The sequence below is a fragment of the Eubalaena glacialis genome, chromosome 15, assembly GCF_028564815.1.
Source record: "Eubalaena glacialis isolate mEubGla1 chromosome 15, mEubGla1.1.hap2.+ XY, whole genome shotgun sequence".
NCBI classification, from domain to species: domain Eukaryota; kingdom Metazoa; phylum Chordata; class Mammalia; order Artiodactyla; family Balaenidae; genus Eubalaena; species Eubalaena glacialis.
This window is the reverse complement of record NC_083730.1, coordinates 52,003,497-52,028,274: the sequence shown is the minus strand read 5'-3', so window position 1 is coordinate 52,028,274 and position 24,778 is coordinate 52,003,497. Positions and strand designations below refer to the sequence as shown.

Here is a 24,778-nt window from a genome sequence, read left to right as displayed (position 1 = left end):
TAACAGTTTACCTAGGAGACATACTATTAATAATTAAATTGTATATGCCAGAGGCAGTGTTTGGGTTGGCAGAACTGACTTCTGATGGATGCCTGGTGCACTGTGACCTAAAAAAAGTTTGCATCTACGATATTAATCTGTATAGGCAGGGAAAGGACTTATTAAAGATGCTGGCATTTGACTTTGACTCTAATCATTAAAATTATTCTAATTGCCAGCCAACCTAAAATATTAGAATATTGTTCTTGTGAGTCATACATTTTAATCATATTTCTCATTACCTTAAAAAACTGCTCAGATTTCTTCTTCCCCCTAACATGCTTTATATTGGAAGGTTTTTTTTTTTTTTAATTGCTTTTTCTAAAATTACTTCAAGATACACTAAAACAATTCAGGTCTGTCAGCACAGGAAAGGCAGACCGTTCATGATTAATGCATTTTTGTCTCTTACCTACATCAACCAAAAGAAATGGGGTTTTTATACTGATCTGCAACAAATCTCTATCTAACTTAGCACATTTTACGAGGCTCTTGGCCACAACATGAAAGGGCTGTTTTATTAGGGGTCTTAATCATGAGGAGATCTATGACCCATTTCTCCTTATGAAGACTTATTAGGAGCTTTTATAAAGAACCCAGACTCCTGACTCATTGTATTAAGACAAATACTACGTTATGGTGAAAACATAATATATATATTTTAAATACAAATTTGGAGGAATCAAAAAATAGTTCCAAAATAAGGAGTGGCTGATGGAATTATTGAATGAAGGAGCCTCACAGGCAAATGGTAAAGGCAGAACCACCAGCATAGTCTGGTACTACGTGTGCTAACTGTGGAGGAACATGGCCTCTCTCTTTTTATTTTATTACAGGACAGAAATCTACAGGCTGAATGCAGTGAAGGTTAATACCAAGGCTTTGGAATTTTACACCGCAAACCAGGAAGTCACTTTTGAGAGGAGATGTTTTTGTTTTGTTTTGCTTTTTCTGACAAATAAGAAGGAAACACGGCCTTGAGGGGTTTGACCAATGAGTCCAAGACACAGGCAAAATTATCACAAAGGATTTTCCAAAATAACTTTGTCATTGTCATGGGAGCAGCCGAAACGTGTGTGATCATATTTCAACCCCTATGGGCTTCAAATTATAGTTTCTGATTTGCATTTTTTCTTTCTTTCTTTTTTTTGCTGCTGCTGCCGAAAACTATAATGCTACAATGTCTCATAAAAGTTTCTTCTTAGGGGCTTCCCTGGTGGCGCAGTGGTTGAGAATCCGCCTGCCAATGCAGGGGACACGGGTTCGAGCCCTGGTCTGGGAAGATCCCACATGCCGCGGAGCAACTGGGCCCGTGAGCCACAATTGCTGAGCCTGCGCGTCTGGAGCCTGTGCTCCGCAACAAGAGAGGCCGCGATAGTGAGAGGCCCGCGCACCGCGATGAGGAGTGGCCCCTGCTCGCTGCAACTAGAGAAAGCCCTCGCACAGAAACGAAGACCCAACACAGTCAAAAATTAAAAAAATAAAAAAAAAAAGTTTCTTCTTAAAAGTGTAAACTTACATCAACTTCTATTTTAAAAATCCAGTGACATAGGAAATAAAGGCCTCATCTAATGTGTTCATTTAATCTGTTTTCTAGTTCAAAGAATTGGGGGAGGGTTTTAATAACGCCTTTATATTTCATAGGGGGAATGTTATAAAATTCTCCATGTTTAAATAACAGACGTGTTGACAACGTGGCTGTACTTCTTTTAGTCCCATGTCTTATGATGAAAAAGCCACCTTTGCCTCGCTAACCCTTTAACACCGAGAGGAGAAAAGTGAACGAAACATGGATGTCATTTTACAAATGGAAAAGTGCAAACTTCTGAGAGAACTTGAAATGCCATTTGTTCATCCTGACAGTTAACCTTCCTGACCGTTTGAGACTCTAAAGTAGGTGGCAATCGATGATGCTAATCAGCAGAAATCAAACGTCTTCTTCCCAAATTGAACTGAAGTCAGACCTGTAAAAGGCCATAGCAGTGGGAAGTATGCCCTGGTAGGAAAGACAGGATGTGGCTGAGAAACTCTCCAGAGTTTCCCAGAAATAATCTTCCTACCTGTAAAGCAGACGGGACACTTGAAGGTACCGCCCATCCCTTCGAAGCTGTGCTCGATCAGGTGGCACTGGAGTTTGGCAGGGGAGTCGAAGGTCTGGCTGCAGAGTTTGCACTCATGGTTCAGTCCTTCATCTGTTAAGGAAAGTGCGTGAGCAGAAAAGTTGACACCCATCACATCTTTGACAGACTAGTGAGTTAACTATAACTGCATACATTAAACTCTTTCCAGCCCCAAATATAAATGTGTAGTAGTATATACGGTTACTTCACATTATTAATGAATTTATATCAGCTGGAAACATTTCTGGAATTTAAAATCGAACGATAACCACAAGGCAGGTTTTATCTTGGGGTAGTGCATTTTATTAAGCTTTTAAAGTAAAATTGGTGTGTCAATAACGAGGCATCTCCTTTTCTCTAACTAGCAAGATTTTATGGGCTGTGTATTTCCAAAGTCCTGAAATAAAGGACCCATAGAAAAATGAACAGCTTCTCCCCAGGCCTCTCCTCTGGTTTATCTAGAAGGTTCTAGAGGTTTCTACTACTAACCATAAGGTTTTTAGTGGTTTTCCCATTGAAGACTTCCTTTTTCTACTTCCAAGATTTTCTGGCAATTTTGAAATATTATTAATGCTCGTAGTGTTTTATAAATGCTCTTTTTTCCTGCTTGAAACTCCCAGTCCCCCATATCTTCTCAGTTCATTGCTCCCTTTATTTTGTAAGACAGTTTCAGTTTTACCCTCAGATCTAGACTCTGCCTGTCTTCCTCCAAAGGCACTTTCATGTGCTCCAGGCTCACTTTTGACTAGTCCTGGAGTTTTCTTTGATACCTCAGAAACAGGTAGAAAAATATTTTGATGTAATAACAATTGCTATATAAAATGAAAAGTTTGTGTTATAGACAGAAAACATTATTTTCATGTTGTTTTCCTCATTAAAATGTTTATGAAATTATACATTTAAGGATTATTCTAACTTGTTTCAATTTGCAGTTATAAGAAATGAAAACCCATAGCACTAGAACAAACAACCTAACACTTCTTTGGTGCTTACTGTGTTCCAGACACTGTTGTTCTAAGTGCTTGCAGACATGAGTTCATCGAATTTAACAACAACTACTATTATTCCCATTTTACAGATGAGGAAAGTGACACCCAGAGAGTTGAACTGATTTTGCTCTGAGCCATAGGAGCAATACTTGGTGGAACCAGAACTTAAACCTAGGCAGCCTGGCCTCAGGGGCCACGATCTTAGCAGACATACTATGGCATACACCAGCTATTCCCAAGACCCTCATTAGGAAAAGTAAGGGCTAGGAGGCTTCAGTTTAATCTGAAATGTTATCAAGTTACACTTTTATCTTCTCTTATTTGCAAAGATTAGAAATGCTACTAAAGAACATCTGTGTCAGATAGTCTAGGTCTAGGGAATGAAAGACATATTTACACTGTAGGGGTAACGAGTCTACACTCCAAAGTTATTTCCTTTTACTCAACACCACATGCATCCAGAAGTCCTTCACCAGTTGATATTACTGGCAACACAAAGGCCCAATTACAAAGTGAATTATTATTAGCTAACTGGAGTAAAATCACTCTATTTGTATTCCTAATCTTTCTTCTCACGCAAGTATGAGTCTTTAGAAGCAGAGGATTGGAATTTGTAAAAAGAGAAGCAAAGCACTAATTAAGCCACCCAGTACTGTCTACATTTCACAGGAGATAAAAACCTACTCTGTATTTGGGTGGCACAGTAAATTCCTTGATTATAATTATGTAAGAAGGAGTTTAATTGTGCATACTGACATGACTAGGGGTTATACAAAAAGCTTTAGGGATTATATAAGATCAAAGGTTTTTCATCTGTTCCTTTCTCTCTCTCTTTTTTTTAATCCTAAAGGCACCAAAATTTTTCTAAATTTTGGATATTGAATAATATAAGAAACACTATTTATTGTAGGGAATTGGGTCAGTAAGTTGATCGTCAGAAATACTTGCCAAATTTAAATGTTTCCTATTTCCTCAGTGCTGTATACCTTTATTGTGATAGTAAGAAGGTACCTAAGAGTTCTAATTTCATCTTTAAATTATGTGTTTTGCACAAGAACCAAGATGTGGTCTATGGGTGTGAGAAGTTATACACATATGTTCCAGAATTCTTAAACTTGCAACGTTTGTCAAGGAACATATATAGGCCTGGTGGGTTTTCTTGGGGATAATGATTGACTGTTACATGAACATAACGTAAATTATGCACGTTAAGGTGATCTTCAATGTGATGTTATCTTTCTTGACTATGAGTATTTTGTTTGGAAAAATAATAAAAGGGAAAATACATAAGATATATTTATATGAGTATAAGGAAAATGTCCTCATCGATTTTTATTTATTTCCTATCCAAAGAACAGAGAAGTTCCATCACAAAATGTTAAATAATCAAAATTTAGTCCAGTGAATTCACAAAAAGGTGACACACGCTCATAAAGTATTTATGCATTATTAGCGCAGACTTCTTTTCCATGAATTCCATGCTTTGTGAGGGCACCGATAGCAATGATAATAACAATAGCACCCAGCATTTTCAGAACTCTTTATAGTTTAAAAGCACATTGTAATATTGAAAAAAATGTTGGACGTTCTATCTGCCTTTTATTTCTAAGTTACATAGAGGTCTTTTCCAACAAATAACTTGTCCTAGTTATTTGAGTAGGACAGAAAATATATCTGAATTATTACACAGCAAATGATAGATAAGCAAAAGCCAGGATGCTCCAACCTAGACAATGGACATACCCACCAATTCCTCTCGCTGTTGTTAACTTCTCTGCTCATTTCCCCATGTTCACACTTACTTATCACCACAGGGTCAAATGATAATGAATGAGAGGGGGGGGGGGCCCAAAACATGGTTACAGCTGGTTAATAGAATTTATTTTGTACTTTTAAAAATTGAAGTAGGGGGGGATAGAGAATAATGGCAAACTAATGAAACTTATTTATAATAAGAATTTCAAAAGTTTATACTTAGTCTCTGTTTAACTCAGCTATCATTCATTCTATATTTGCATTGTGTGGCAAAGGGCAGTGTCTTAATTTTCAAAGAATTTCGAAAACACCCTTAGTCCTGGGGGATCAAGCTCAGTTAAGCTCTGTTTCCTTTAAAAACTGAGCTTCCCCCCTTCTTTCTTCCTATCTGATAGGTCCTCAAGAACAGTACAGAGTAACCATGGTTTCCATTAAACGTCCATGTTCATGAGGTGGCACTATCAACACCTCCAGCTTCAGGTCAATTTAAGCCTTAGACTCGAGGACTTTACCCAGGAAGCCACAACTCTCACCTTGTTTCCTAAAGGTGCCAAAAGCTTAAAAAATTCAATCAAAGTAACCATTTCTGCTCTCCGGAAAGGTAGCAACTGACAGTAATTGGATAATAATACAGTCTGACTCATTTATTAAAAAGAGATTCTGAGTCAACTGATTTAATAACCATTACAATATTCCATTAAGAATATAATAGGCTAGTGCAGCCCTATTTTTTATTAAGAGTTATAGGTGGCATCTATGGAAGAAACTTCTAGATTTTTCTTCCTCTTTTTTGCTTATCTATCTTCCTCAGATTTTCTACAATAAGCATAATTTGCCTTTATAGGTTACTTTGAAAATTAAAGAATAAAAACACACTATCTTTTGTATACCCTACTAATAAAGATCGATTACAACACTGAAATTTTGAATGCCAAAAGTTAGACAGAAAATGAGCAATATTATGAAGTACAGAAAAACTCCAATTCTGATCATTAGACTGAAAAGTAGTCTAGCCAAATACATGTGAAAGCAGAAACTAGCACATGGAAAGAGAGAGAGAAACATCACAGTGTGTATTAACCCACTGAATGAGAAGAATATGGAGCTTTCAATATAAACCCATACCTTTCCAGAACAAACAGAAAACCCCTCTCTCTTGTGTCCTGGTGCAGGGGAGCATGCATGCCGCCAGCACTGTGGGTCCAATGTCAGGAAAGGCAAGAGTGAAGCTCTTACCACTGAGAATGTGTTGGCAGCCAGCAACTTCCTGTCCTGGTCAACCACTTTAAAGCATGACCAAAGATGGTTTGGGTATAAATGAGAACACTTTAAAGCATGACTAAAGATGGTTTGGGTATAAGTGAGAAATAATGTCACATGTATATAAATTTCAGCTAAAATAATTATTTCCATTTGTTAATCTTCATTTAAGTGTGAACATAAATGTAAACAGGAATCAAGTCTACATAGAAGAGACTGATGCTAATGTAAATATTTACTCTAATATTAAATGTTGCAAAGGAAAGAATCTGAATACATAATTGCAATACAACCTCATTGCCTTAGAAGGGAACGTGATAATCATTTACTATAATCATGTGCTACAAGAACAAAATCTGTTTGTCTAAGGCCAGTTCAAAGGGGAATGATAATTTCTCTCTCACCAATTTATAAAATCTGGATGAACACAACTATTAATCAGTCAGTTTTGTAACAGAAAAAATAATAGTTACCATTCGGGTGCTCAAGTACAACCCACGGTATAAGCTCCAACACGGCAATTGTTAGCTGAACACAAGACACTGACGTTTCAATATAAGCTTTAGACAAGAGAAACCCTTTAAGCAGCCTCTAGACTGTGCGTCTCATGTTTATACTCCTTTTCCTTCAGTAAAAACAAAAATCTAGAGCAGCTACAAACAAAGGTTCAGCGGTTGACTTACATGTAGCTGTTATCCAAGGAATCACTGGGGGACTCCTAATATCATCTGATCAACACTGCAGCCATTACTAAGGACCAATTTGTAACGGTTTATAAGGAGAACTCCTTCTCTCACTTACCCTCGAGACTGGCCAGAAGGGTCCTCCAGCCCCTTCCACTGCATAAATCTATAGGCTAAAGTCCAAAGCTAGAAACCCCTCCTGGTGCATCATCACGTGGCAGGGGCCATACTTAAAAGCTCTGAACTGAGTAAGAGTAAACTCTGCCCTCAGAATACAAACAGAGGAATCAAATGCCCTGCAGTTGCAATTTTTCCAGTTTGAATGTGTGTACCACTGTATCCTTATATATATTTTTAAATCCAAGAAAACTATGCCCTAAACCAATTCCCAACCCCCAACCCTTTACTTTGCTTCTCCTCTTCCTTGAGTTAATTTCCAAGCACACATTTATAAGCTAGGGGTCTGAGGAGTAACACAGAAAAGCCGTACATGACAAAACTCACCCCTTGGCTACGTTGGCTCACCCTAGAAACCAGGAGTAGAAAAATAGGCAGACTGTAATGCAATTTCCCATGCACACAGCCACCACATCTTTCTAGGTTCATAGTGCTCAGGCCACTGTAATTTGTTGTGTTATATACAGCACATATTTCACAACTGTGACACAAACACACTGAAGTGCTAATTTGGCAATGGGGAATATTACTCAGCCCTCAAAGTCGGCCACTAGATTAGTCATTAAGCCCCCATTAAGTACGGGAGCATTTGAAAATACTGAATATTGTGTGAACCTTTTCCTTACACTAGTTAAAAAGTACTGCTCTATCCTTCTGAACAATTCAACATGAAAATGAATGTTGCCTGAAGACTGTCACAGCACTTTCTTGGATTTTTCTCAATGGCAATATGAGAATGTCTGGCGCTGTCAGTATTTCTATGCCACATAAGAGAGAAGTACGAGATACAAGCATAAGACTCCCAATAAGACAGGAAGGGCACTGACTGGGAATCCCAAGAGTAAATGAGGCTTGGGTACCTCAGCTTTGTCTATCCACACACAAAATGTCTAACCCTTAGGTATGTCAAGAAAAGCAAAATGATAAACATCCCCTATGCCTCAGCCAGAATCTTATTTCAAGGAGACCTACAAGGTGCAGGTCTGCACTGAACTCAGTTACTACCTGCTTTTGGCCAGTGGTCTAAAGGCAATGATGTTTTGGACTTTATAAGCAGAACCACTGATACTGACACTGCTATTTCCTGTCTTGAACTTCTCATTATCAGCAGGGCTGGAGCAGGAAATGATTCAACTGGGGTAGGCTGCATTGTACCCAGCAGATTTTAAAGAGCCCAGGGGCTGCCTAGAGCCCCATAAACATCAGCAGCTTGGAAACTAGCAGGAGGTCCAGGTGGGTTGGGATGGGAGATGCAGGCAGTGGGAAGTTTAGATGCTCTGAGATGCAATACTGGCCAATTCCTTGGCTATTATTATCAGTTGTGTTAGCAGTTGGGTAGCAGTTATTAGAATATTCCCACATAGGCGAAAACATTGGAAAGCTGTTCAAACAATAAACAATAAAACAACCTACTGAAAAGGTGGCTTTCCTCCACCTGTGGGGACTCCGCAGCGATATTGTGGCTCAAGTTCGGAATCAGGGCTAAGGATGCAGACTAAACCTGACCAGTATGTAGGCACCTCCAGGTCTGCATCCTTTTCTTCACTTTTCTCATCTAAACATGGACGCATAGCTGAAGTCTCAGAGTGTGTATTATACAGTGCTGGCAAGTAGCTTTAAAGGCAAACATCTGAGGTTCAAATGTTTTTATTAAAACAAACAAACAAACAAACATCAGTTTTTGGTAAGGCACTGATAAAATCACTTTGAGCTCCTCTCACCCCATTCCCCAAGAAAAAACATTCTTAACCAAGAAAAGAAGAAAGTAGTACATGTTTCTTAGTAAAAATGTTGTTAACTCTGAAGAAGCAAGAGTGGGGATGGGGTGGGAGTGAGGATGGAGACCACTAAGCCTGAAATACAATCTCTAGTTCTGTTTAGAAGTTAGGGTTGCTTTCAAAAAATAGCTCCTTGTATAAAGCTTTGATTTCACTATATGCCATTGTGTTCCACGGAAAGAGGTCCAGTTTATTTGAACAGTCCATTTCCTCCTTATTTATGTTCACTTGAATTCATGAAAGCAACCCTTTCTCTTTTACAAAGTTTTTGTCACCTGATCTTTAGTGCTGCTCTGCTCTCTGCCTTGACAGAAAGTTTGTGGGTGCACAAGACAGTATAAAAAATTCAGTTCCACTTCACATAATAATTAGACATACAATATGATTGGAAACAGCATGCTCTCAATTTCACAATTCAGTAATACATTTCAGCTCTTGCCTCACCTGTTAGAGAGAGGCAGGGGCCAGCCCCAGACATCTTCATACCAAGAGAGTGCCAAGAACTAAGTTTGGGGTTACTCAACAATTCATGCTACAAGGCCCATTCCAGGAGGGCAAGGACATTTGCCTGTTTTGCGTATTGATGTTTGCCAAGTACCTAGAATAGTGCATGGCTCAAAGTTGAGACTCAATAAATACTGAATCTATGGGAAATATATACTTAGCTGGTCCTACATCTAATTTCACCAGAACAAACTGCCAAGACTAACACCAAAACAATGTTAATTATTTATCAATTGAGTTTTAAAACTTTGTTCCATTCCCTTGTACACTAAAGCCTTTGCATGTGACAAATTTGGACTAGCCAAATTTACCTTATGCTGCTTGCCTTCATTATTTTTTGAAATAAGATTAAAATGCTCCCGCAAATCAAGTATTAACAAAATAACTATCTTACTTGCCAACTTATCTCTGGCAGGAAACTGATGAGTCAATCTTATCCCTTATTTCAAGAGAAAAAATGTTATTATGCATTTTATTTCTGAGATACCAAAAAAGAGAACCATATGAAAGAAGGGATAATTACCTTTTATTTGTCTCAAGTCACAGAGAAGTCTCTACAGCATACATCCATGATGTGCAATTCATGTTTTAAGCAATTTTTAATAGTTATGCATTCTTATATTACAAAGCTCTATTCTTTTTACTAAATCAGATGTATGCATTTATTACCCTCTTTGTTGAAATTTCTTTTATTTGATATTAAATACCTATTAATGCCCTCATATCTGGGACTTTTGGCACTGGCGGAAGTACAGGTATATTTACCTTCAAGTACTGTACCAAAAAACCACAGAAATTGGTAAAATTGAAAGAGTTCATGCAGTATAGACTAAACATAACCTGCTTTGAAGTTCAATCTATTGGGAAAACATCCTGGAGAACTGAGATGGTGCAACCATTCATATGAATTCCACACAGCAGTAGGCCAGCAACTCCAGCCCTGCTCTGGACACAGCTCTCATCAGGTGTGTTTCCGTGTTCCTCTGCTGAGTTGATGGCAAGGGTCAGGGCCTTTTCTTTCCTTTTTTTTTTAAAATCTTCTTCTTGGCATAAAGCCACTAGTTATCTGAAGGAGAAAGTCTCTCAACACCGCAAATCTGTCTATTCTTGCTAGAAGGCATAGGTTGCTATTGCTGATGATTTAAAAACAAAACAAACAGAACCGCCCAAATCAAACAAAAGAAATGGAATGAGGTTTACCACCTTCGGTAGGTATTACGGATTCCAACAACCATGGGGTTTTTAGTGCCTACGGGTTTAAGACAAGAAACTAGCCAGACATTTCCAAAGAAAATATCTTTCTAAGAAACATACATTTTTGATGACTTATGGCAAAGATGACATCTTTTCCCCTAAACCGTGGTGTTTAGAATCAGGATTCAACACCAGAACACAGGTCAAATCTGCAACGGAGCATGAGGGTATAAAGGGGGCCAGAAGCCCTCAGATTTCCAAGGGACCTTATCCAGGCCCTTTCACTTTGTCTGTAGCGATACTAAGAAAGTCCTAAGCAGCAATGCAAAAATCACAATACTGCACATTATTTGCAAATGACTCACATTGTTATTGTTCTATTGGTGTGACCTTAGAAACTTGGCCTTGAAGAATTAAAAAAAAAAAAAAAGGTAATGGCGCAATAAATGCAGTAAGATTTCTAAAAACAGTTTATTGGAACTGTGCTGTGAAACTTGAATTCTTCTAATCAGACCATGCCACCCCTTAGAGAAATTTTCCTGTGCATTATTAAAGTGATATACTGCAGTACCAGTTAGAGCTCCATAACCTTTAAATTGCCCGATTGTAATTAAGGCCACTAGTTTTATTTAGGAAGGTTCAAGGAGGCTCAATTTAAGTTGGCTTAACTAGTGTGAATTTAATGTCATGCTTCCAGGAGGCAGCGAGCTCTCTGGCCAGGCTGTTCTGTGGCACATGCAGCTGCGGGGGCATGAATTCTAAATTAAGCCCGGCTTTAAAGAACCTACAGATATCGGAAGTAGCTGGGTGTGTGAAAGTACACATCCCCACGGTTGCATATGTACATCATACATTCATTCACTACACTGGCAGCTGCCTGATTTGGGACTCTCAATACATCTGATTATTTATAGTGTGAATAGAAGGGGGTTAAATTTACTCTTAAAGGCATAACGACCACTTTCATTGAAAGGTGAGGCCTAAGGCAATGTCCAATCTGCATTAATGATTTAAAAGAAGATACTTTTTTTATTTTAAAATATTAATTAACCTGGAACTTATGTTATTGTAGACTATCAGATGATGGCTCTCTAAATGGATTTTCTTTTCAAATTTCAAATACCTAAACAAAGTATATATATATATATATATATATATATATATATATATATATATATTAAATCAACTATATGTCAATAAAAATCTATCAAATGATAAATAAAATAAAATGTGCATATAACAAAGTTGTAAAGGCAGGAATGTTATTTGCATTATAAAAGAAATTCTAAGAAGGAAAATGTACAGTTGGGTATATGAGGAGAAAATAAAGCGAACTATTTGGACAGGCCACTAAATGGAGTGCTGAAAATAATATATAAACTTCACTGAAAGGGCAGCAAATCAAGGACTGAAAACAAAAGATAAGAGAAAATGAAAGTCCTCAATGCAGAGACTAGCAGAACCAAAGGACAGCAGCAGAAAGAAAACACTTAAGGATTTGACCCATGTTCAAAATTCTACTGGATGTGAGCTCGAAAACATTCATCTCTGGATGGAATGCTGGCAATTTTCTGTAGCTCCAACGGCAATAATGATAAATGAATTTCTTCACAGCCAAGTGGCTCAAGCAGCCAACTACGTTACCACTATATAATTAATAACAATAAGCAATTAAAGAGAACAGTGGGTTACAACTATAAGGTGTCAAAATATATTAAAAAAACTGCAACACACTTAAAAGAAAAATAAACGTACAGGGTGTGAATCTAGGTACAGTTTCTTCTTCCACATTCTGTTTTAGATAAAGCTTTTTATGCTTGAAGGAAAATAGAGGATGACATAAAACTACTGTAAGGTGATTAACATCCCTCCAAAAGCACATAACACTCCCAATGCTCAAAGAAATCTGAAAAGTGATATGGAAACATGATTGTGAAGGCACGGGAGAGCTGGCTGACCACGATTTGCCATTATTCTTTTACTAAGAAATATTCTAATAAATACCTCCCTCTCCAAACTGTATTTGTTGGCTCAAACATTTTCAAAGATCCCAGAACACTGTGTTTTTTTTTCATGTAAAATCAAGAAGCAATAAACTAGGAATGTGTAGGTAAAAGGACAGGGTGAATGTATATATTGATATTTGGCTAAATGCTGGAATGTTTGATAAAGATTAGAAGGGGCTTTGGAGACAATCTCATTAACTATGGACTTGTTGAAAAGATGAGAAAATTGAGACTAGAGATAGTAACTGACACGTCCAGCCTGTCAAAGCGCTTTGGTCACGGCCAACCAGAATCCAGAGTTCCTGAATCCAGTACTACACTGTCCCACCAAACTATCATTTTAAAAAGTTTCCTCCCTCTTAACTACAACAACTTAAGTCATCAATTATGCAAAGCAAAAGTCATTGTCTCTTTAGATCTCTTACTGATGTGCAAAGAATTATTTATATTTCCATGCCATCTGGTCACTCCTTTGCTCCCTGACAAGACAAAGCCAGAATTTATTCCAATCCACATCATCCCCTACTTCCTAATCAACTAAGTACATACTATTAAGGTCTGTTGCCCTTGTGAAAGTGCTCCTCTCCCTTCTGGAAAGCAGAGCCTTAGCTGACATGCAGTGCCTGTCGGTAATGGAAAATTAAATTCCCCGTATCTCAAGATTCTGCAGAAGTGCTAGGAACACCATCCTTGGTAAAGCACGTTGGGCTGAGCTGTCAATCTGAAAGGAACACCCATGATTATACAACTTACGGCATAGAAGGCATTCATGGCTGAATGCTGATGCTTTCTCCCAATGGCAATTACCTACTGATTTGGTTAAACTGTCACCTGAAACCCTGTGGTGACTGGGCTAGAGGCTCTCCTGTATGGTATTATCATTATTCAGAAACAAAGACTGATTCCTTAATTCTATTCTACCTATAGCTAATTATACTTCTTCAAGTGCCTGAATCATTCCCTGATATGGTACTAAACGGAGTATTTGGGAAGAAACTGGAACTCCATGCATATCCTAAGTGTGTGGCTTACTAAAAAGGCAATGCCATGCTTATGTATGGAAAATAATAGCTCACGATGTTCCTTACCTACACTTCTCTCTTGGGCATCATTCTGGATACACCAGCACATCTAGACACTATAAGCTGAAGCCAGGATGTTACTGCCATACCAATGAGTTATACTCATTCCTAGTTCCTTCTGTCTGTTTCCTGTCAGTCAAGAGTAACATAAGTGAGAGAGTTACTATCTACTGAGATGGGAAAAAAGAAGGAAGAGAGGAAGGAAGGAAGGTCGAAAGATTCATGTTGTAACAAAGATTTCTGTGTTATTCTCCTTAGCTTGGAAGTACAGTGAAGAAGCAGATATTCCTGTATGTTTTGTTAGGTCACAAACCAAAGCTAAAGACTAACAGAAATGGGCCTAACAGAAACCATGAATTAGTTAATAAGTGTATCTGTTAAATAAAGAATGAGACATAAGAGTCCGTGTGAAGATGGCAGAGTAGAAGGATGTGCGCTCACTCCCTCTTGCGAGAGCACCAGAATCACAACTAACTGCTGAACAATCATCGACAGGAAGACACTGGAACTCACCAAAAAAGACACCCCACATCGAAAGACAAAGGAGAAGCCACAATGAGATGGTACGAGGGGCGCAATCACAGTAAAATCAAATCCCATAACCTCTGGGTGGGTGACTCACAAACTGGAGGACAATTATACCACAGAAGTCCACCCACTGGAGTGAAGGTTCTGAGCCCCACGTCAGGCTTCCCAATCATCTGGAGGTCTGGCAATGGGAAGAGGAATTCCCAGAGAATCTGACTTTGTAGGCTCACAGGATTTGATTGCAGGACTTTGACAGGACTGGGGGAAACAGAGACTCCACTCTTGGAGGGCACATACAAAGCAGTGTGTGCATCAGGACCCAGGGAGAAGGAGTAGTGAGCCCATAGGAGACTGAACCAGACCTACTGCTAGTGTTAGAGGGTCTCCTGCAGAGGCAGGGGGTGGCTGTGGCTTACTGCAGGGACAAGGACAATGGCAGCAGAAGTTCTGGGAAGTACTCCTTGGCATGAGCCCTCCCAGAGTCTGCCATTAGCCACACCAAAGAGCCTGTAGCCTCCAGTGCTGGGTCACCTCAGGCCAAACAACCAGCAGGGAGGGAACTCAGCCCAACCCATCAGCAGACAAGCAGATTAAAGTTTTACTGAGCTCTGCCCACCAGAGCAACACCCAGCTCTACCCACCACCAGTCCCACCCATCAGGAAGATTGCACAAGCCTCTTAGCCTCATCCACCAGAGGGCGGACAGCAGAAGCAAAAAGAACTATAATCCTGCAGTCTGTGGAACGAAAACCACATTCAAAGAAAGATAGACAAAATGAAAAGGCAGAGAACTATGTCCCAGATGAAGGAACAAGATAAAACCCCAGAAAAACAACTAAATGAAGTGGAGATAGGCAACCTTCCAGAAAAACAATTCAGAATAATGATAGTGAAAAGGATCCAGGACCTCAGAAAAAGAATGGAGGCAAAGATCGAGAAGATGCAAGAAATGTTTAACAAAGACCTAGAAGAATTAAAGAACAAAAAAACAGAGATGAACAATACAATAATTGACATGAAAAATATGCTAGAAGGAATCAATAGCAGAATAACTGAGGCAGAAGAATAGATAAGTGACGACAGAATGGTGGAATTCACTGCCGCAGAACAGAATAATGAAAAAGGAATGAAAAGAAATGAAGACAGCCTAAGAGACCTCTGGGACAACATTAACACTGTTAATGCAACATTTGCATTATAGGGGTCCCAGAAGAAAAAGAGAGAGAGAAAGGACACGAGAAAATATTTGAAGAGATTATAGTCGAAAACTTCCCTAACATGGGAAAGGAAATAGGCACCCAAGTCTACGAAGTGCAGAGAGTCCCAGGCAGGATAAACCCAAGGAGAAACACACCAAGACACACAGTAATGAAATTGACAAAAATTAAAGACAAAGAAAAATTATTAAAAGAACAAGGGAAAAACAACAAATGACATACAAGGGAACTCCCATAAGGATAACAGCTGATTTCTCAGCACAAACTCTACAAGCCAGAAGGGAGTGGCATGATATATTTAAAGGGATGAAAGGGAAGAACCTACAACCAAGATTACCCTATCCAGCAAGGATCTCATACAGATTCGACGGAGAAATCAAAAGCTTTACAGACAAGCAAAAGCTAAAAGAATTCAGCACCACCAAACCAGCTATACAACAAATGCTAAAGGAACTTCTCTAAGTGGGAAACACAAGAGAAGAAAAGGACCTACAAAAACAAACCCAAAACGATTAAGAAAATGGTAATAGGAACATACATATCGATAATTACCTTAAATGTGAATGGATTAAATGCTCCAACCAAAAGACACAGGCTTGCTGAATAGATACAAAAACAAGACCCATCTATATACTGTCTACAAGAGACCCACTTCAGACCTAGAAACACATACAGACTGAAAGTGAGGGGATGGAAAATGATTTTCCATGAAAATGGAAATCAAAAGGAAGCTGGAGTAGCAATACTCATATCAAATAAAATAGACTTTAAAATAAAGAATGTTATAGGAGACAAGGAAGGACACTACATAATGATCAAGGGATCACTCCAAGAAGAAGATAAAACAATTATAAATATATATGCACCCAACATACGAGCACCTCAAGACATAAGGTAAATGCTAACATCTATAAAAGAGGAAATCGACAGTAACACAATAATAGTGGGGGACTTTAACATCTCACCTACACCAATGGACAGATCATCCAGACAGAAAATTAATAAGGAAACACAAGCTTTAAATGACACAATAGACAAGATAGATTTATAGGACATTCCATCCGAAAACAGCAGATTACACTTTCTTCTCAAGTGCACACAGAACATTCTCCAGGATAGATCACATCGTGGGTCACAAATCAAGCCTTGGTAAATTTAAGAAAATTGAAATCATATCAAGCATCTTTTCCAACCACAACACTATGAGATTAGAAATGAATTACAGGGAAAAAACCCATAAAAAACACAAACACATGGAGGCTAAACAATACATTACTAAATAACCAGGAGATCATTGAAGTAATCAGAGAGGAAATCAAAAAATACCTAGAGACAAATCACAATGAAAACATGATGATCCAAAACCTATGAGATGCAGCAAAAGCAGTTCTAAGAGGGAAGTTTATAGCAATACAATCCTACCTCAAGAAACAAGAAAAATCTCAAATAAACAATCTAACCTTACACCTAAAGGAACTAGAGAAAGAAGAACAAACAAAACCCAAAGTTAGTAGATGGAAAGAAATCATAAAGATCAGAGCAGAAATAAATGAAACAGAAACAAAGAAAACAATAGCAAAGATCAATAAAACTAAAACCTGGTTCTTTGAGAAGATAAACACAACTGATCAACCTTTACCCAGACTCATGAAGAAAAAGAGGGAGAGGACTCAAATCAATAAAATTAGAAATGAAAAAGGAGAAGTTACAACGAACAACGCAGAAATACAAAGCATCATAACAGACTACTACAAGCAACTCTATGCCAAAAAAATGGACAAGCTAGAAGAACTGGACAAATTCTTAGAAAGGTATAACCTTCCAAGACTGAATCAGGAAGAAATAGAAAATATGAACAGACCAATCACAAGTAATGAAATTGAAACTGTGATTAAAAATCTTCCAACAAACAGAAGTCCAGGACCAGATGGCTTCACAGGTGAATTCTATCAAACATTTAGAGAAGAGCTAACACCCATCCTTCTCAAACGCTTCCAAAAAATTGCAGAGGAAGGAACACTCCCAAACTCATTCTACGAGGCCACCATCACCCTGATACCAAAACCAGACAAAGATACTACAAAAAAAGAAAACTACAAACCAATATCACTGATGAATATAGATGCAAAAATCCTCCACAAAATACTAGCAAACAGAATCCAACAACACATTAAAAGGATCATACACCATGATCAAGAGGGATTTATCCCAGGGATGTAAGGATTCTTCAATATATGCAAATCAATCAATGTGATACACCACATTAACAAATTGAAGAATAAAAACCATATGATCATCTCAATAGATGCAGAAAAAGCTTTGGCAAAATTCAACACCCATTTATGATAAAAATTCTCCAGAAAGTGGGCATAGAGGGAACCTACCTCAACAGAATGAAGGCCATATACGACAAACTCACAGCAAACATCATTCTCATTGGTGAAAAACTGAAAGCATTTCATCTAAGATCAGGAACAAGACAAGGATGTCCGCTCTCACCACTATTATTCAACATAGTTTCGGAATTCCTAGCCATGGCAATAAGAGAAGGAAAAGCAATAAAAGGAATCCAAATTGGAAAATAAGAATTAAAACTGTCACTGTTTGCAGATGACATGATACTATACATAGAGAATCCTAAGGATGCCACCAGAAAACTACTAGAGCTAATCAATGAATTTGGTAAAGTTGCAGGATACAAAATTAATGCACAAAAATCTCTTGCATTCCTGTACACTAAAAACGAAAGATCAGAAAGAGAAATTAAGGAAACAATCCCATTCACCATTGCAACAAAAAGAATAAAATACCTAGGAATAAACCTACTAAGGAGGTCAAAGACCTGTACTCAGAAAACTATAAGACAGTGATGAAAGAAATCAAAGATGACACAAACAGATGGAGAGATATACCATGTTCTTGGATTGGAAGAATCAATATTGTGAAAATGACTATATTACCCAATCTACAGATTCAATGCAATCCCTATCAAATTACCAATGGCATTTTCTACAGAACTAGAACAAAAAATCTTAAAATTTGTATGGAGACACAAAAGACCCCGAATAGCCAAAGCAATCTTGACGGGAAAAAAACGGAACTGGAGCAATCAGACTCCCTGACTTCAGACTATACTACAAAGCTACCCATGCACCTATGGTCAACTAATCTATGACAAAGGAGGCAAAGAAATACAATGGAGAAAAGACAGTCTCTTCAATAAGTGGTGCTGGGAAAACTGGACAGCTACATGTAAAAGAATGAAATTAGAACACTCCCTAACACCATACACAAAAATAAACTCAAAATGGATTAAAGACCTAAATGTAAGACTGCACACTATAAAACTCTTAGAGGAAAACATAGGAAGAACACTCTTTGACATAAATCACAGCAAGATCTTTTTTGATCCACCTCCTAGAGAAATGGACATAAGAACAAAAATAAACAAATGGGACCTAATGAAACCTTAAAAGCTTTTGCACAGCAAAGCAAACTATAAACAAGATGAAAAGACAACCCTCAGAATGGGAGAAAATATTTGCAAACGTATCAACAGACAAAGGATTAATCTCCGAAATATGTAAACAGCTCATGCAGCTCAATATTAAAAAAACAAACAACCCAATCAAAAAATGGGCAGAAGACCTAAATAGACATTTCTCCAAAGAAGACATACAGATGGCTAAGAGGCACATGAAAAGCTGCTCAACATCACTAATTATTAGAGAAATGCAAATCAAAACTACAATGAGGTATCACCTCACACCAGTTAGAATGGGCATCATCAAAAAACCTACAAAGAACAAATGCTGGAGAGGGTGTGGAGAAAAGGGAACCCTCTTGCACTGTTGGTGGGAATGTAAATTGATACAGCCACTATGGAGAACAGTATGGAGGTTCCTTAAAAAACTAAAAATAGAATTACCATATGACCCTGCAATCCCACTACTGGGCAAATACCCAGAGAAAACCATAATTCAAAAAGACACATGCACCCCAATGTTCATTGCAGCTCTATTTACAATAGCCAGGTCATGGAAGCAACCAAAATGCCCATCGAGAGACGAATGGATAAAGAAGTTGTGGTACATATATATGATGGAATATTACTCAGCCATTAAAAGGGATGAAATTGGGTCATTTGTAGAGACGTGGATGGACCTAGAGACTGTCATACAGAGTGAAGTAAGTCAGAAAGAGAAAAACAAATATCGTATATTAACGCATGTATGTGGAATCTAGAAAAATGGTACAGATGAACTGGTTTACGAGGCAGAAATAGAGACACAGATGTAGAGAACAAACGTATGGACACCAAGGGGGGAAAGTGATGGGGGTGGGTAATGAATTGGGAGATTGGGATTGACATGTATACACTAATATGTATAAAATGGATAACTAATAAGAACCTGCTGTATAAAAAAAATAAATTTAAATTACAAAAAATGAGACATAATTAAGGATGCTCTTTCTCAGACAGCAATTCCTTACATTACCTTCTGCAAAGCTATTAAATATTTCTAAGACTATAATGCCAAATTATATAGATGCTTTGGGCACAATAAATTTTTAAGCCCCTATCTTTATGACAGTTTTTCTAAAACCTGAACCAGCTCATTCAAGATCCATTTAAAAAATTTAAATATTGTATACTCTGTCAATGTAAAGAAGGCTGATAATTTCCTAACAGAAAAAAAAAAAATCTATTGAAAAAAAGTCACTAAAATATCTATCAATGGCTTTAAGCATTTTATATATTTAGAAGCTCTGCTTTGCCCCTCTGCACGATGTGATGCAATCAGCATAGAATTACAATGCTGTCTTAAACAATCTAAGTAGAAATCTGATACTCAAAACTATAAAATTTATATCTTTTCTGAAAGCAAATCATATTTAGCTCACTTATCAATTTCATTGTTAATAAAGGAAAATGTAAAATTCCAGGATAAAAGGTGACCTACGGTGATGTCTTGGCCTCCTACTCTTCCTTTGCTTCTGAAAAGCAGTAGCAATGTCTCTTCTTACAGACAGAGGTTAGCATGAGAGTTTTTATATTTGACAATCTGGAGCAAAGTAAATACAGTGTATAATTTTGTAGGATAGTAACTGTTGGGTAAGATGGAGGCGAACAGTGTGATATGAACCGGCAATGAACAAAGTTCTCCTTTCTCTGAATATTGGAGGGAAGACATTTCAGAAATTAAAATGAGAGTGGGTAAATATAGATTAGCCTTGTATGAATGCAGAAAGGAATAAAGTGCGGACACTCTTTTTTGCATATAGTCAAGCAATCACAATAACTGACCATGGCATGGATACTTATATTTAGAGAAAAATGCTTAGTAACAAAATAAATTTTCTTCCCCAGAATGGGAAGAGAAGTTTCCTTAATTAAATATTGGCCCAGCTATTTCAAAGAATTAAAAATGAAATAAAACCTCAGAGAATTAGATGTAGCTAAGACTATCACATTATCCTTACGAGTGAGCACATGATCGATGAGGAAGCTATAGATTGGCATCTGGGCCAGACGAGTCCATTCTGAGCCTTTTTACTCTACCTAATGGCACCCACAATGCAAGCGGACACCCCCTCAAAAGGGAACAGCATGAGAAAGGAGAATGCAATCGAGTAACACACAGAGGCAGAATCTGTGCACCTCTTTAGATCTGTGCCTCTAGAATCTGAGCATCACTCTTTTGAAATGAATATTAGAAAGTCTGTCTTAAAATGATAACAGCGGGGAAATTCCAAATCAAAGTAGTCACTGTGGCCTTAACTCACCCGATTAGGCCTACATATTACCTCATTTGCTGCAAAAGATCATACTTTGTGCTCAGGCCAACACGACTTTTAAGCACAAGAAGCTGAATGAAGTGTCTATACAATTCAAACCCCGCTCCCCCTGCCCCACACCATTTATTTGTGTGTATGTTGTTTTTTTTTTTTGTAAAGCCCCATAAGAAGGAGGTTCTTATCAATACTAAGCCTATTACAGTGGTACATTTTCCCCTACCTGAGGACGATTATATATATATAACAACTTATTATATTTACAGAGCATTTCACAATTTTCAAAATGTGTGGTTGTGGGTGTATATACTTCGATTCTCAGTTAATCTGCTCAATAACACGGATTGGTCCAGGTTAACCCAAATCCTAGGAAGAGTAAATCTCAAAGTCACATGGGTAGTGAGTGGTAGAACTGGGCTCAGATCTGGGTCTAGGCTCCAGATTACAGGGAAGAAAATAATTACATTTCAACATGGAACCAAGTTTTTAGTTTAATCATCTATGATATTTAGTTCACTGGGTCACTATGCTCAGGAGGAGGGGAGATCACCCAGCAGTTTGTGTTGATAATGTGTTTAGTTAAGGCAGGGATTCACAAAGGGAGGAAAAATCAGAAAAGTATACTTTCAGCATGGACCTTTCTGATTATCTTAATGGTTTATTTTAGTGCCCTTTGAAGGTTTAAGGCCAAACATAAGATGCTCTTTTTTTTTAGGTTATTACTTTTTAATTTATCAAGATTGAATTCAAAACTTGGCATTCAAAAATCTGACTAATTCATGAAGAAATAACATACCTCAATTCTGCGGGTATGGGTAAGGAAACTGATACGATTCATTTTATTAACGAATCTGTTTTTAAAAACCAAAAAAGTCATTATTTTCAAACTGTGTGAAGCAAGGCAGAATCAGTTGTTTTCCATCACAAATGGTACCAGTTACAAGGCTGTTTTCTTGTCCGCATGTGGGATTTTCACATAGACTGTTAAATATAACTTACTGAGTTGATTTGGAAAATACCAAGAAAACCATACACTGTACAGCTCAAATGATTAGAGTTAACAAAAACAAACAAACCCTCCCTGGCCCCCAGAAATGTAAATAAAAAGTCAGATTTCCCTGTACTGCATTTGATTGCATTAATTGATGTTTTAAAAAAGTCCGTTGAAAATAAAGCCCAGCAGTAGCATTTTTCTTTCCTAAATCACAATAGCAGCACATTACAAACACTACCAAAAGGTCCCCTGGTACGTTTGTAAAGTTCCACTCTGGCAGTAAAATGTGTGTTCTCCATTTCCATCTCTACCCTCCCAAATATGTATGAAAGCAGGTCACAAATGCAATTAAGCCTCCTTGCGCATTGTTTATATATTTATTTCCAATGAAGACTCAGAACCTGAATGGTCAGCCACTAAACTCTTTTTAATTTGTAAAAAAACCCCACAAAATCTTATTCTAAAACAGGGTTTGACCTCTGATAGCAGGCAGACCTTTACTATCAAGTCTAGTTTTTGTAATCTGTCATGTTTCCACAATCCTGATAAGTGAGGCATGAACTTTGGGGGGCCTAGCATAATAGCTAACAATAGACCTCTACCAGAGGCTTCAATGGGCTTACACCATAGTGGGTAGGACAGATAGTGTTTATAAAAGTCATCACAGACATCATCTGTAAAGCTTCTCTTCCCATGCACCATGAGGGAGTGATTTTAAAAACTCAGGCTTTGGCATCACTTGGTGGTGGCGGGTGGGATGCCCAACCCTGCCCCTAACAAGCTGTGTAGTCTCACCTACGTTACTTAACCTTGCCTCAGCCAAACTGTCTAGTGAATGGGGCTATCAGGTACCCACATCAGAGGGCTGAGAAGTGAGACTCAATGGGGATGATCCACAGCAAGTGTCCAGCACGATGCCTGGCCTATGGTAAGTGCTCTGTAAGTATCAGTTATTTTTGTTAAGCATGAAACACACAGTTTGCTCCATTTGTTGAAATACCTTATATCAAAGGGTTTTACTCTATAGAGTTCATTTATTGACTCTGTGCCTCTATATTCTCCCCCTCCTCTCCATACAAAGTGCTCTGTTAGCTGCCCCAAAGTAGTTTTGCTTCCCCAAACAATTCAACCTGTAACCAAAGAGATCTTTTCAAATTCACACTATTCCTCTACCAGTGACATGCCGCTTGCCTAGTTTTCTTACTTCTGATCAGCCCCAAAATTTAAAAATAAAAGCAATTGTGTGTTCAGCCCTGTCCTCTGTATTTATTTCTATCTCAAGAAATAACAATATTTTCCCGTTTTCTAGCAGGGCATCCTTACTGGCTACTGGTCAACTTCATTTTCTCTTGATGAGCAGGAAAATGATGGCCAGGTCCTGCGCTGTGCATTATACATCTAGCTGCTACCATTTCCCAGGTATGGACTTCTGCTGAGCCCTCCCTGGACATGTTTCTCTATTTTACATTTTTAAGTCTCAGGTAGAAGGAATGGGATAAAAAGAATGGACTTATTAAGTACTTTCGATGCTACTGCACTCTGCTTGTGCCACAACGTCCCTACTAATCTGTGGGCAAGCACAGTTTTCTTTCTTTAGAATGCTTCCTCATTGTAACCTCTAGAAATCAGAACGTATCAGAAGTCATGGTGTTTCAAAATATTCTCAGGACTAGTTTGATTTTAAAAATGAAATTAACAGCTGCTAGGGCAAAAATATGTTTCAAAAATCGAGTGTGAAATATCCGCCTTGAGTGTCAGCATTATTGTAGTCTCTCAAGGCCTTTCCCCTTTTAACCGAGTGCTATGACATCTGGCCAGTTGTTCTTAGTAAAAGGGACGCCCCTGGTCAGTTGGTGAACAATGAGCGGGTAAGGAGGTGCACAGCACCCCGTGTGCTGCCGCGATGCTTTCCCTGGCGTTAAGGGGCTAACCTGCCCCTTCATTAGCCTTCGCAACTCTCCCTTACTGAGGCCCGGGCTTGGGTCTTCTCATTAGCACTGAATTCCCCGCCTCTGAGCAGAGCACAGATGTCAGGCGAGTCTGACCCAATATCTGGCTGATCAGATGCTGTTTACTTTCCTAAGCCCGAGGTTTTAGGGCATCTTGAGACGAGGCAGTGGGATTGTTCCCTGGCCCTCCTTGTTTGGGGGGGCAGCAATGGAATTCACAACAGGCCCCCAAATGGCCGAGCCCATAGCCACAAATCCGTGTTAGGCGCTGGCTGCTGTTTTCCATGGGAAGCTTCCCTAAAGGACAAAGGGTCCAGACTGCTTGTCTGCAAAGGAGATCTGCAGGAGGCTCTGGTCCCCGGAAACACCCAGGCTTGCGCTGGCACATCCAGCCCAGGGCAAATGGCCAGCTAGCTTGTCCTCTTTGGAAGAAGTTCTCTGTATGGAATTAAATAAATAAATAAGCACACGCATACATACATGCATACATACATACAAATATGAAATGAATCTCTTTAATAATTTGAAGAAATCGTCTCGGCTCACGTATGAGGCAGTCGTCAGGGGCCTCTGACAAAGGGGCCGTTGGGTTTTCTCTTTACCTTTGATGTGCATTATGAAATGTTAATGTCCATCCCATCAGAGCCTCTTCTAGAAATACACCCATTCTCGAAAGGCTTACCCCTGCCCTCTGCAACTTTCACTCA

At 38.5% G+C, this 24,778-nt stretch overlaps 1 protein-coding gene across 3 annotated transcripts in view; it reads right to left on the bottom strand.

The window, feature by feature from the left end:
• Positions 1–24,778, bottom strand: part of ZNF521 (zinc finger protein 521) — a 280,496-nt gene that overhangs the window by 26,564 nt on the left and 229,154 nt on the right. For all 3 annotated transcript variants that reach the window (XM_061168987.1, XM_061168986.1, XM_061168988.1), the window contains one exon: positions 2,100–2,231. In XM_061168987.1, the coding sequence (XP_061024970.1) occupies positions 2,100–2,231 (132 nt within the window). The remainder of the gene's footprint in view (positions 1–2,099; positions 2,232–24,778) is intronic.